Genomic DNA, 14,349 nt, shown 5'->3' on the forward strand with positions numbered 1-14,349 from the left:
CTGCAGTGTGATTGCTCAGTCACACAGTTCAGATAGGAGAAGAAACACAGCCGGCAGAAATTTCAGACAGTATTGCTTAACGGAGAAATCATCCCTCTGGAAATTGATATGAAAACAAAGATAATTTGATTTTCAGTACTCCTCATTAATGCGGAATTTTCGTTCTCACGAGAATATAAAAAATACAATATTGGATTCTCTTCAGAATACATCCGATTAGAAATTCAGCAGAGCAGCAGTGATCAGGATGGAATTACAGTGCAGAGAGAAACCCTGCAGATTCAGATGGCAAGTACTGTTCCCCTTGTTATTCTTTTTGTTCTGCGGTGCGGTCTCAGAGCAGGTCTATTATTCAATTCCTGAAGAAATGGGAAAGGGGTCTCTTGTGAGGAATCTTGCTAAAGATCTGGGGCTGAATGCCAAAGAACTGCAACACAGGAAATTGCGAGTTGTCTCTACGGCAAAAAAAAAAATAGTATTTTAGAATCAGTACAGAAAATGGTAATTTATATGTAAACGACAGAATAGACCGAGAGGAAATGTGTGGGAAAACATTGCTTTGTATCCTAAATTTAGAAGCCGTGGTTGAAAACCCATTAAATATTTTTCATGTGAATGTCGCAATCAAGGATATAAATGATAATGCACCCGGCTTCGGCAAAAATTCTGTTGATGTAGAAATAAGTGAGTCCACCTTGGCAGGAGCAACATTCCCGCTAGGAAATGCTCTGGATTTGGATGTTGGGAGTAATTCGCTACAGAGTTAGGAGCTCAGCTCCAACCAGTATTTCATCTTGGCAGAGCAAGAAAACAAGGACGGAAATAAATACCCCGAGTTAGAGTTGGAAAAACTTTTAAATCGTGAAAAGCAAAGTTCCCACCTCTTGATCCTGACAGCTGTGGATGGGGGAGATCCAGTGAGAACTGGGACGGTTCAGATTAGGATTAATGTTACTGACGCCAATGACAATCCCCCCACATTCACTGAAAAAGTGTACAAAATCGGACTGCGGGAAAATCTACCAAGGGGCTCGTTAGTTCTTCAAGTGAAAGCCACTGATATGGATGAAGGTCTCAATGCACAAATCACATATTCTTTCAGCAACATACCAGAGAGTGTTCGTAAATTATTCTCACTGGATCTCGGAAACGGAAGCATTACAACCAGAGGTGTTATTGATTATGAAGAGGCAAATAGTTATATACTTAGTGTGGAAGCCAAAGATGGAGGAGGACTGGTTGGTCATAGCAAAATTGAAGTCGATATTACAGATGAAAATGACAATTCCCCCCAGCTGACACTTATTTCTGGGTCCAGTCCCATTCCCGAAGATTCTCTGCCTGGGACAGTGATAGCCCTGATGAATGCATACGATAAGGATGCTGGAGAAAATGGCAAGATCAACTGTCGCACTAAAGAGGAATCTCCTTTTAAAATAATCTCGTCTTCTAAAAAATTACTATAAACTCCTCACAGACAGCACCCTGGACAGGGAAAGGAGCCGGGAGTACAATATCACAATCACAGCCACAGACAAAGGCTCTCCCCCCCCCCACCCAGAAAACCATCCTGTTACAAATCTCGGATATCAATGACAACGCTCCTGTCTTTGAGAAACCTTCCTACACCGCCTATGTGCCAGATAACAATCCCTCGGGGGCCTCTATTTTCAGAGTAAAAGCCTCAGACCGGGATCTGGACCGGAACGCCCGAGTCACTTATTCCATCCTGAGCAGCAGCCTCCAGGAGCTGCCTCTCTCCTCCTACATCTCCATTAACTCCCAGACCGGAGCGATCTATGCGCAGCGCGCCTTCGACTACGAGCAATTCCGGGAGTTTGAGATGCAAGTGAAGGCCCAAGACAGCGGGTCCCCGCCTCTCAGCAGCAATGTCACCGTCAGGGTGTTTATTGTGGATGAGAATGATAACGCCCCTCGCATCCTGTACCCTTCCGTCGGAGCCGATGGCTCCGCCTTGTTCGAGATGGTGCCTCGCTCGGCCGAGGCAGGTTATCTGGTGACTAAGGTGGTGGCGGTGGATGCTGACTCAGGACACAATGCCTGGCTCTCCTACGAGCTGCTCCAGGCCACGGACCCGGCGCTCTTCAGCATGGGGCTGCAGAGCGGGGAGATCCGGACAGCCCGCGCCTTTGCGGACAGAGATGCCGTGAAGCACAGGCTGGTCACCCTGGTGAAGGACAACGGACAGCCGCCTCTGTCCGCCACAGTGACTCTCAACCTGGTGTTTGCGGAGAACTTCCAAGAGGCTCTTCCGGAAATGAGCGACCTATCGGGTGACTCGGCATCTCAGTCTGATTTACCGTTTTACTTGGTGTTGGCTTTAGCCTTCATCTCATTTTTGTTCCTTCTTACAGTTAAACTGGCCATTCTGGTGAATTGCGAAGATCAAGGAATCTCCCAGTTTTGCAATGTTTCGGTTGTGATCATTACTCCAAGGTGGGTCCTGGATTCCCACCAAACTACTGCGATGGGATTTTACCATATAGCTATAATCTGTGTTTAGCCGCAGATTCCAGAAGAAATTACTCTAATTTTCTAAATCCCAGTCGTCAGAGAAGTGTGGGAGACACCACCCTTTCTGTTGAGAACTCTGTGAAGATATTTAAGAAAAATAATGATCCAACATCTGAGAAGGACAACATTCCTCCGGTGAGTTTGTGCACTGATGTGTTAAAATTTTTTGCCAATTTTCTAGTTAATTTAAAAAAAAACACTTTTCTATTTGTAAGAACGATTTAGGGAGGAGGTAGGGTAGTGTACGCTGTGGAATAATTAGCTTTTTATGATTCAGTTTTACCATGAGGTGTATCATATATTTTGTTTATATGAATTTTAAACTCCTGTTGAAAATACTAGTTAAGAAATTTTGTTTTACTTTATCAGCTTTTTTCTCATCATCCTTTACATTCATCAACTGTAGAGGTCTTTATGGTACGAAAAGGCACAGAGTTATGTAAATATGAGTAAGAGAAATAATTCAAAGTAATGGGAAAGACGTTGTGACTTTGTTTCTCATGGGATTGTAATTTCTGTTTGTGGCTGGATATGAGTAGTAGGGCTAGCAAAAAGAGCAAAGGGATACTCTCGAAACTTGATACCGTGTCTTGTAGTTCGCCCTAACGTGTACACTCCCAGTATTACTATCTCACATTGAATCAGACTTTCCAAGGGATTCAAATAATGGCACATCTTTTCCTTTTAATTTTCAGTTGGTAGATTTCCCCCCACGCTACACTTTCTGTGTTCCCAATGGATTTACCGCCTGGATAAATACTCATTAGGTGTCGCATCAATTTTATTGTTCGTAGGGGTGCAGAGGTAGCCATGGCCATTCTGTGAGGCCTCTGGCGCAGAGGTTTTCTCCTTCTCTCTGTCAGAGGACTGCTGCTTTCCCACCATTTGAGTGGATTGATCCATTAAGTTACCAAAGCCATTCTCATTTGCTGGAATTAACTGCATCCCAGCTGGTGTATGCATACATTTATAAGGACTTTTATCCAGACGTGGTTTCACCAGTGGCATTCTCCCTTGCAAAACCCTCAGTGTGAATTAGAGCCTGTGTAGAAGAGAGCAAAAATGTTGCAGGACTACAAGAATCTCTTATTTCACCAAAGTGGGTTTGTTTTCGTCTTTGATGGTAATTCATGAAACTGTTGGGTATAATCCGACTGAATATTGCAGGTAGAAATGTGACCTGTCTCTTTCCAGATCATAAGCCTCTAAAGTACCTGTTTGGTCTCAGGAAGCATTTCTGGTGGGACAAAATTTCTACTGTCTGAGAGGTTTACACACCACATTCACACAATTCTGAGCAGAGCAGAAGATCTTTCCATGTTATCTTCACAGCGCTGATTACTTTCTCGATTTAAGTGACCGGAGTGATTCCAGTATATCTCTCACCAGGATTGTCTTCGTGGGAGCCATAATTCTCTCCATCCCCTTTCACCAAACCACCAGTCAGGATGAATTCTTCTTATTGTGAGTTTCAGAAATCAAAATGAGTGTCTGGTTACAGCTTCTAAGGCAATCTTCTCAATCAGTCAACGCCAGTAAAGCCACGAAACACAACTCAGAGGTACCTACAGTTTATTTTATTAGGTGTCACTAACCAATGTGCATGATGATCGGTCAAGGTGTTGTTGACCTAGTATGTGACGCGATATGTTTAATGGCAACTTGATCTCCTGCAATCAGTGAATGGTGGGTGTCAAAGCACTCCTGGGCATTCAAGAAGATATGTGCACAATTGGTGTCACCCTGCCTGTGAGAACAGTCTGTACACAATATATACAGTTCTCTAACGAGTCAAAGAACCAGTGTGGGTAGAAACAATGAGAGTTTCTAGTGCAAGGCACTGAGGGGAGAAGTTTATTGGGTGAAAGGGATAGAAAAGAGAAAAGGTAATAGTTTATAAAGAAACTGAAATCAGTCAGTTCTCAAATCAACACCTTCCTCACCCCTACCCAGCCATTTTAGCGTGGCACGCAGGCCACAGAATATAAACCTAGTTATCTCAGCATTGGGTAAGGTTCAGAGAAACCGGCTGCAAAGGTTTCACTTTTAGTGAACTGCTGATGCAGAATACTTCACTCATTAGATGAGCACACGTGATGAAATGCCTCTCGCAAGACTAAGCCTACTTGGGATGTCTCTTACAATTATAAAAATGAAATCAAGCTATTGGGATATATATAAATTTACTATGAATGTTAACGAACTGTTCATTTCCATATTTCCCCGTATGTTTATGTATATTGATTATGGTGTTCATATTTTTAAAATGCAGAACATAAGACTATCCCAGGCATATCTACATTGGGGAAACCCCATGTCTCTCACTAGCTACTTAATGTTTTATCTGGGTTGGTGCAATTATTGGTAGAGACCCTGAGAGCCCCTGTTCACCAGTCAGGAAGAAAAATGCACTGAGAGATACAGTCCGCCCCTCTGTTACATAGCACATCCAAATAGAGAGATAAGACTCACACTTACCGAATCTGGATACACAGAGGAACATCACCAAAGAACTCAGTCATTTACAGATTAAAGGTTATTTTTGGAACAGTTCTGTTCTTCAGAAAAAAAAATATGTATATTAGAAGTATTAACTATCAGTAATCGGAATACAATTAAAGAGTTATGGAAGTGGAAGAAGCACAGAAGCGCCGGTACAGCAAAAGAAGTGCCCACCCTTCTTTGATTTATAATTATTGCAATTCGGAAGGTAGTTTCTGGACAGATTCTCTATTCCATTCCCAAGGAAATGCAGAAAGACTCTTTTTTGGGAATATCGCAAAGGATGTGAGATTGATAAAGATAAAAAGATAAAGAAGTATTTCTTCACACAATGCACAGTCAACCCATGGAAATTTATGCCAGGGGATATGATGTGAAGGCCAAAAGTATAACTGGGTTCAACAAAAAATTAGATAAATTCTAAATGGAGGATATGTCCATCAATAACTATTATCCAAGCTAGTTACGGATGCAATCCTGTGCTCTGGGTATCCCAAAACCTCAAACTACAAGACTCTGGAAGTACATGAGAGGGAATGGATCACTTGATACATTGCCCTGTTCTGTTCATTCCCTCTGAAGCATTTGGCACCTGCCACTGTTTGAAGACCATTGGTATGACCCAGTATGGCCATTCTTATTTTTAATGGATTTACTCTATGTGGTGAATCATATATGATCATACCATTAAACAATGAATGGACAGACAGATAGATAGATAGATAGATAGATAGATAGATAGATAGATAGATAGATAGATAGATAGATAAACACAAGTGGCTAAGTTAAGTTGCATGGACAATTTAAAAAATTCTAGATTTTTAAGTATTTTGGTTTGTAATTTTAATTATCTTTTAGCCTCATTTATTGTGGAATTATAAAACTTTATATTTAGGAAAGAAAATTTGCTGCTGTTCAAGTTTCTTAGGTTCATATTATTTCTGCAATATAAAAGTTATAATCCCATTTTAACTGCATATGAGGGGAGTGTTAGAGATAGCCTGAGTTAAAGTAGACTCTTTACAAGACTTTGTTTTCAGAGGCTCACAGCCTTTTCAATCTTTCAAATTTTGTGCTGAAAACTGGAAGGCTTTCCTTCTAGCTGAGATTGAATCTTTCTAAAAAGTTGGGGTAAAAACACTTGAGCCACTTTTGAGGCTGAGGACGGCAAAAACCCCAAACCCTAATATTTCTATTATAAAAAATAATCTCAATGTCCTTTCAAACATCTCTAGCACTGAACGGAAAAGGTTAGAAAGCTGACTTCCTGCAGGCAGATTGTCTTTAGATAGATGAAATTATTTTTATCTTTCTGATTAAAATTAGTTCTATTTGGTCAATTTATAAGGGTTTTAAAGTAATAGCTTGTTTATACATGGTACTGTTTGATTGTAAACATTAACACTTTTTAACAACTATGTTCCAATATTTACACTACTGAAAATGTTCAAATAACATTAAGGTTAACATTAAGGTAAGCACTGAAGAGTCAATAACTGCATAAGTAAATTAAGATTGCAGCCACAATATTTACTGCCTCTTCCTTATTTATAAACCTTATGAAACAGTTTTTATTAGTAGGATCACAAATAAGTAGCTATATTTCTAGGCCTTGATGTGGCAGTGAATAAGGGAGGCTACAATAAATGAGGAACAGGTCTGAGGCAAAATACTATTAATAAATCTGTAGTAACTCCACTGAAATTATTGTGAATTGATGGCCTAGGCCACAACCATCTAAAATAAATAGGGACTGTATCAGGCCCCAAATGAAGCAAAGGTCCTGTAGAAACAATAGTATGTGAAAATATAATTACAGACTGTATTGCAGTGTACGTAAGGATTGCCAGGACTGAAGTCGGAATGCTAACGCATTTATGCTAGAATGCAAATATACTTTTTTGAGGTTTTTTTAAGTAAAGAAAAATAGAATAAAAGATGGAAACATTTAAAGAAAAGTAAGATACTTTAAACCACAATCTGAACTTTGGAATCAGAGGGAAAGAGAGAGAGAAATTTTAAGATGATCTGAACAGGATTGTCAATGAATACTGAATGACTTAAAGGGTTTCCTCTTGTTGGTCGGAGCATCAGAGGAAGATATAAGACATATTTATTATTATTTTCTTTATTATTTATTTATTTTATTATTGTGGTGGTGATAGTGGTGAAAAAGGTGTGGAATTCTTATCAAAGTTTTCCTTTATTCAAAATATTAACTAGCCATTGCTAACAAAAAAGGCAAAGATATATACAGTTTAACTGAAAAATCCTTTCCCCCTTAACTAGTCCTTCATCCAAGAATATTAAAGGAATTGGCACCTGAAATTGCAAGCCCATTAGCAAGAATTTTTAATGAATCTGTAAACTCAGGAGTAGTACCGAATGATTGGAGAATTGCTAATATAGTTCCTATTTTTAAGAAAGGAAAAAAAAGTGATCCGGGTAACTACAGGCCAGTTAGTTTGACATCTGTAGTATGCAAGGTCCTGGAAAAATTTTTGAAGGAGAAATTAGTTAAGGACATTGAAGTAAATGGTAAATGGGACAAAATACAACATGGCTTTACAAAAGGTAGATCATGCCAAACCAACCTAATCTCCTTTTTTGAAAAGGTAACAGATTTTTTAGATAAAGGAAATGCAGTGGATCTAATTTACCTAGATTTCAGTAAGGCATTTGATACCATGTCACATGGGGAATTATTAGTTAAATTGGAGAAGATGGGGATCAATATGAACATCAAAAGGTGGATAAGGAATTGGTTAAAGGGGAGACTGCAACGGGTCCTACTGAAAGGCACACTGTCAGGTTGGAGGGAGGTTACCAGTGGAGTTCCTCACGGATCGGTTTTGGCACCAATCTTATTTAATCTTTTTATTACTGACCTTGGCACAAAAAGTGGGAGTGTGCTAATAAAGTTTGCAGATGATACAAAGCTGGGAGGTATTGCCAATTCGGAGAAGGATCGGGATATTATACAGGAGGATCTGGATGACCTTGTAAACTGGGAGTAATAGTAATAGGATGAAATTTAATAGTGAGAAGTGTAAGGTTATTCATTTAGGGATTAATAACAAGAATTTTAGTTATAAGTTGGGGACGCATCAATTAGAAGTAACGGAAGAGGAGAAGGACCTTGGAGTATTGGTTGATCATAGGATGACTATGAGCTGCCAATGTGATATGGCTGTGAAAAAAGCTAATGCGGTTTTGGGATGCATCAGGAGAGGCATTTCCAGTAGGGATAAGGAGGTTTTAGTACCATTATACAAGGCACTGGTGAGACCTCACCTAGAATACTGTGTGCAGTTCTGGTCTCCCATGTTTAAAAAGGATGAATTCAAACTGGAGCAGGTACAGAGAAGGGCTACTAGGATGATCCGAGGAATGGAAAACTTGTCTTATGAAAGGCGACTCAAGGAGCTTGGCTTGTTTAGCCTAACTAAAAGAAGGTTGAGGGGAGATATGATTGCTCTCTATAAATATATCAGAGGGATAAATATAGGAGAGGGAGAGGAATTATTTAAGCTCAGCACCAATGTGGACACAAGAACAAATGGGTATAAACTGGCCACCAGGAAGTTTAGACTTGAAATCAGACGAAGGTTTTTAACCATCAGAGGAGTGAAGTTTTGGAATAGCCTTCCAAGGGAAGCAGTGGGGGGCAAAAGATCTATCTGGTTTTAAGATTCTACTTGATAAGTTTATGAAGGAGATGGTATGATGGGATAATGGGATTTTGGTAATTAATTGATCTTTAAATATTCAGGGTAAATAGACCAAATCCCCTGAGATGGGATATTAGATGGATGGGATCTGAGTACCCAGGAAAGAATTTTCTGTAGTATGTGGCTGGTGAATCTTGCCCATATGCTCAGGGTTTAGCTGATCACCATATTTGGGGTCGGGAAGGAATTTTCCTCCAGGGCAGATTGGAGAGGCCCTGGAGGTTTTTCGCCTTCCTCTGTAGCATGGGGCATGGTTGACTTGAGGGAGGCTTCTCTGCTCCTTGAAGTCTTTAAACCATGATTTAAGGACTTCAATAGCTCAGACATGGGTGAGGTTTTTCATAGGAGTGGGTGGGTGAGATTCTGTGGCCTGCGCTGTGCAGGAGGCCGGACTAGATGATCAGAATGGTCCCTTCTGACCTTAGTATCTATGAATCTATGCATCTATGACTTTCACTTTCTTTCTTCTCGTGATATCATTATTTACAGTAGCTCTCCTGAGTCTTACAGTATAAGATGGAACTAAGTTCCTAATGTAAAACAACAACAAAATATTACATCTCTCTTCTTCATACAATTCCAAGGGGAAAATGTTTGTTTTCTTTTGTAGATCACCTTCCAAGTCTCATTTGGCCAGTGGATAGTTTTGGTCACTTCAGATGAGTCAACTGCACTTTAGAAAATACAGCACTTTAGAAAATATTGTTCTTTGTCGTTTAGGAGAGATTTTCTCTTACTCTCACATTAGTCAATAATCCCATCATTTTATACTTACACGTTGATTAAAATATTCAGATTTGCTGAATGCAAAGTGGGGGAAAAGTTTTTCTTCTGCACGTAGCAATTACATTTCTACGATATAATGATTCTTTGGAAACGGAGAAGCAAAAAGTCTTTGTCAACAATGAATAGTCACATTTCTCTTATAACTTTATTTCAAATCTCTTTTTTCTCGTCTCTTCAGGTCATTACAGCAACTCAAAATAAGGGGAAACGATTATTTTCCATTTCAAGATGATGTTTTAAGTATTGCCAGTGAATAATTAATGGATTTTAAGAAAAAGTTCCCGAATTTAATTAATTCAAGGACATGTCTATCTCTGTTTGTGTTTGTGGAGTATTCATTAAAAAAATAGAGGGAGGGGCACACCTAAAAGAATAAAACACCTAGGCAAAATAAACTCAGGGAAAACAAGAGGGACATTTATCTGAGCTGGTGCAGTTATTGGTTGAGGCTCTGGGCGTCGCTGTTCACCGATCAGAAAGCGAAATGCAATGAGAGATCCAGCCAGCCCATAACCGCTGACACACAGCTCAGAACACAGAGATCAGATTCACGATCAGTCATAGAGATTCTAAAGAGAACTTTGCTAGTGGAATAATCTCTGAATGAAATAGTCTCGATGCAAACATCAGTTGCTGCGGAGACAAAGGACTGGATATAATACCATAATATTCACATCGGTGACGGGGAATCAGAGTAACACCATTACTAGGGAAGGAAATGGCCGATAAACAAAGACTCCGGGATTGTAGAGGGTTGCTGTGTTGCTTTACGTTGCTTTTCCTTTGGGAGGCAGTTGCTGGGCAGATTCACTACTCGATTCCTGAGGAAATGCAGAAAGGCTTTTTCGTGGGGAATATCGCAAAGGATCTGGGGCTCGATACAAAAAAGCTCTCAGACGGTGGAGTCCGAATTATTGCAGAAGGTAGGACGAAATATTTTGCTCTCAATTGGCAGAACGGCTATTTATATATTAGTGAAAAAGTGGATAGAGAAGAAATATGTGGCCGGATGTCAAAATGTTTGTTACAATTGGAGATTTTTGTTCAGGAGCAGGTTAAACTTTATACAGTTGAAATTGAAATCACCGACATTAATGATAACGCGCCAAGTTTCCAAGTAGAGGAATTAGAGCTAAAAATCAGTGAGATCACAAGCACTGGGTCGCGCTTTCTTCTGCCAGACGCACAGGACCCGGATATAGGCGGTAATTCTATTCAGAGCTTCCAATTCAGCAGCAATAGGCATTTCTCTCTGGACGTGCAAACGGGAGCTGATGGTACAAAATACGCTGAACTGGTGCTAGAAAAAATTCTAGACAGAGAAGAACAAGCCGTTTACAATCTAGTCCTCACAGCCATTGACGGAGGAGACCCAGTCAGGTCCGGCACTGCGAGAATCCGCGTTATTGTTGAGGATGCAAATGACAATGCGCCAGTTTTTACACAATCTGTTTATAAGGTGAATGTTTTGGAAAACGTGTCTATAGGTACCCTTTTGGTTACAGTGAACGCCACTGACCTGGATGAAGGAATGAACTCCGAGGTAACATACTCCTTCCGGAAAATATCAGAGAAAGCTTCAGACATATTCCAGCTGGATTCTAAAACCGGGAAAGTGTCGGTGACAGGGCACTTAGACTTCGAAGAAAGTGAATTATATGAAATCGAGGTTCAAGCCCGCGACGGGAGAGGACTATCTGCTCGCACAAGGGTTTCGTTAGTTCTTATGGATGTAAATGATAACGCTCCGGAAATTACAATCACATCTCTCATCAACTCTATCCCCGAAGACTCCCCAGAAGGAACTGTGATCGCCTTTTTAAAAGTACGAGACGCAGATTCAAGAGAGAATGGTGAGGTCATGTGCTCTATCCCAGGCAACCTCCCCTGTCGGCTACAGAAATTATTTGACAATTACTACAGTTTGGTGACAGACAGAGCATTCGACAGGGAGCAGGTCTCGGATTACAATGTAACGATCACAGCCACAGACGGAGGGACTCCTGCTCTTTCCACAACCACGTTCTTCCTGTTGAAGGTTTTAGACAAAAACGACAATCCGCCTGCCTTCAGCCAGACACTCTACACCTCTTACATCACAGAGAATAATCCTAAAGGGGCTCCCATTTTCACATTAAAGGCAAACGATGCTGATTGGGAAGAGAACGCCAGAGTGACGTATTCTGTTACTGAGGGTCAAATTCAAGGAACTCCGCTGTCCTCCTCCATCTCCATTAACTCCGAGACTGGGGCTCTCTACGCTCTGCGCTCCTTCGATTACGAACAGTGCCGGGAGATTCGGTTCCAAGTGCAGGCTCAGGATGGGGGTTCCCCACCTCTCAGCAGTAACGTCTCCGTCACTCTCTTTATACTGGATCAGAATGACAACAGCCCACACATCTTACACCCCTCCTTTCCCACCGATGGCTCCACGGGAGTGGAGTTGGCCCCTCGCTCCTCCGAGCCGGGTTACCTGGTCACTAAGGTGGTGGCGGTGGATGCAGACTCCGGGCAGAACGCCTGGCTCTCCTACCAGCTGCTGAAGGCTACAGAGCCGGGGCTCTTCTCTGTAGGACTCCACAGCGGCGAGATCAGGACAGCTCGCTACTTCGTAGACAAAGATGCGCTCAAGCAAAGTCTGGTGGTTTCAGTGAAGGACAACGGGCAGCCCCCTCTCTCTGCCACGGCCACTGTCACGGTGGTGGTGGCTGACAGCATCTCCGAAATCCTCTCCGATTTAAGCAGCCTCTCAGCTCCTGCAGACCCCCAGTCCAGCCTCACCTTGTATTTGGTGATCGCTGTGACTTCCGTTTCCTGCTTGTTCTTTACCTTTATCATAGTGTTACTGACCCTGAGGCTCCGCAGGTGGAGAAACTCGCAGCTGTTTGACTCCTCGAGTGTGACTTTCAGTGGAGTTCCCGTTTCCCAGTTTGTGGGGATCGATGGAGTCAGAGCTTTTCTTCACTCCTACTCACATGAGGTTTCTCTAACCACAGACTCCAGAAAGAGTCAACTGGCCTTTCCTAATGGCAGTTGTTCAAATACCCTCACAGGTCAGCATCCTTCTGAGAAATCAAGTCCTCTTTTAGTCGCAGAAGTTTCAAATATCAATACTGACGATCAAGTATCCCTTCAGGTGAGTTTCTTAAACCACAACTTTCTCTTTGATGTGGAAAGGCTTATTTCTTGGTGTGTTTTATTGGTGTGTAATAGTTCCTGTAGAACAACAGTTCATTCTATAAATTAATGAAGTTTGAATTACTACACTATGCAATTATAAATAATTTTCCAATTATTGACTTGTAATGTCAAGGATACACTTTTAATTTTTCTGTATTACTTTTCAAAACATTAATGCCCATTTACATGCAGTGGGTGAAAACGAATATACTAGCATATCTATATTTATTTGACTTCTACTTTATAATATTTTACTTATGACGGTATCTGGGGTCCAACCATCAGCTTGAGAAGTATTTATTTTCATACCAATGTGAATTGTAAAAAGCACAACTCAAATAATATATCAAAATATTCCCCCAAACTCGGAATAATCTGAACAAGTTTAAATGTCTTTTTACAATAAAATCCAGATTAAAAACACTGTAATCGTGTTTTTGTCGGTCACAACTGACAATACAAAATTCAGGACAAACTGATGAGAAATGGGGAGGATATACCCCAAACTAGTGGTTATTCTCCCATGAGATATACCAAACAAGCAACAAAAGTAAACTTCTGTTTCACCACACTGGCTAACAAGAAATCATAAAAGCAGTTTCCTTAGATATTCCAGTCTTTGTATCACCACCAAAATACTAGATTTAAAGATGAGTGGTTCTTTAAAACAGTTTAATCAAGCAAAGAGTTCTTCTGATCCCAAAGGACCACCACACACCCAGGTCGATATATAACTCAGATATTACCCAAAAATCACGCTGTTGTCAATCCTTTAGTATCTAAAATCTAAAGGTTTATTTATAAAAAGAAAGAAAGGTTAAATGAATCAAATACACATAATAATTGCAAAGTTTTAGGTTCAAGCTTGTAGCAGTGATGGAATAAACTGCTGGTTTAAGTAAAGTCTCTGCTTGCTTCCAAATCATTGGAAGGACCTCACTCCCTTGGTTAGAATGCTCCCATTAGTATAATCCATAGTCCAGAGGTTTGGGCAGGAAAGAGGCAAAATGGAGGTGTTTGCAGGGCTTTTTATAGCTTCTGCCATATGGAGGGAAACCCATTGTTTCAAACAAAGCCCTCAGCACAGCTAGTGGAAAATCACAGGTGACAACACAGTGTTTGGAGTCACATGGGCAAGTCACAAGTTTATGCATGATTCCACTTGGACACAGTAAAAGTCATTACCTATACCACAAACAGCACGTTCCCAGGAAAGTCCATTCATGTCGATGGGCATCTTCCATTGTGAGTTAAATATTCTTTTGATGGGCCACTCAATTTGAATAGTCCCTCCAAGACGTGCTGGCTTGTACTACCTTCTGAGAGTTACCCCGGGAGCAAACATTTGAAATTGGTATAAAGCCAATGCTCATAATTTTAAATATAAAAATACATACTTTTAAATATAAAAATTTTAAATACATGCATACAAATAGCATAATCATATTCAGCCACTCCTAACCTTTCCATAGATACCTTACTTGACAACCTTTGTACAATATTTGTTGCAATTATACAACAGTGATAGCAACAATGATCTACAAGGTCATATTTTAATCAGATAATGCCACAAACACATAGGCTTTGCACTTTGCTTAGGTTATCTGTAAACGGT

At 40.6% G+C, this 14,349-nt stretch overlaps 2 protein-coding genes across 9 annotated transcripts in view; both read left to right on the forward strand.

The window, feature by feature from the left end:
- LOC119859844 (protocadherin gamma-C5-like) overlaps positions 1–14,349 on the forward strand; it is a 372,734-nt gene that overhangs the window by 87,300 nt on the left and 271,085 nt on the right. The window lies entirely within an intron of this gene.
- On the forward strand, positions 14–2,529 carry LOC119859860 (protocadherin gamma-B1-like). The gene is given in 3 exon segments (XM_043490744.1): positions 14–1,451; positions 1,453–1,550; positions 1,552–2,529. Coding segments are annotated over 3 exon segments (1,461 nt in total). The 5' UTR covers positions 14–1,061; the 3' UTR covers positions 2,525–2,529.

This window comes from Dermochelys coriacea, chromosome 8, assembly GCF_009764565.3.
Source record: "Dermochelys coriacea isolate rDerCor1 chromosome 8, rDerCor1.pri.v4, whole genome shotgun sequence".
In the NCBI taxonomy this organism is placed as follows: Eukaryota; Metazoa; Chordata; order Testudines; family Dermochelyidae; genus Dermochelys; species Dermochelys coriacea.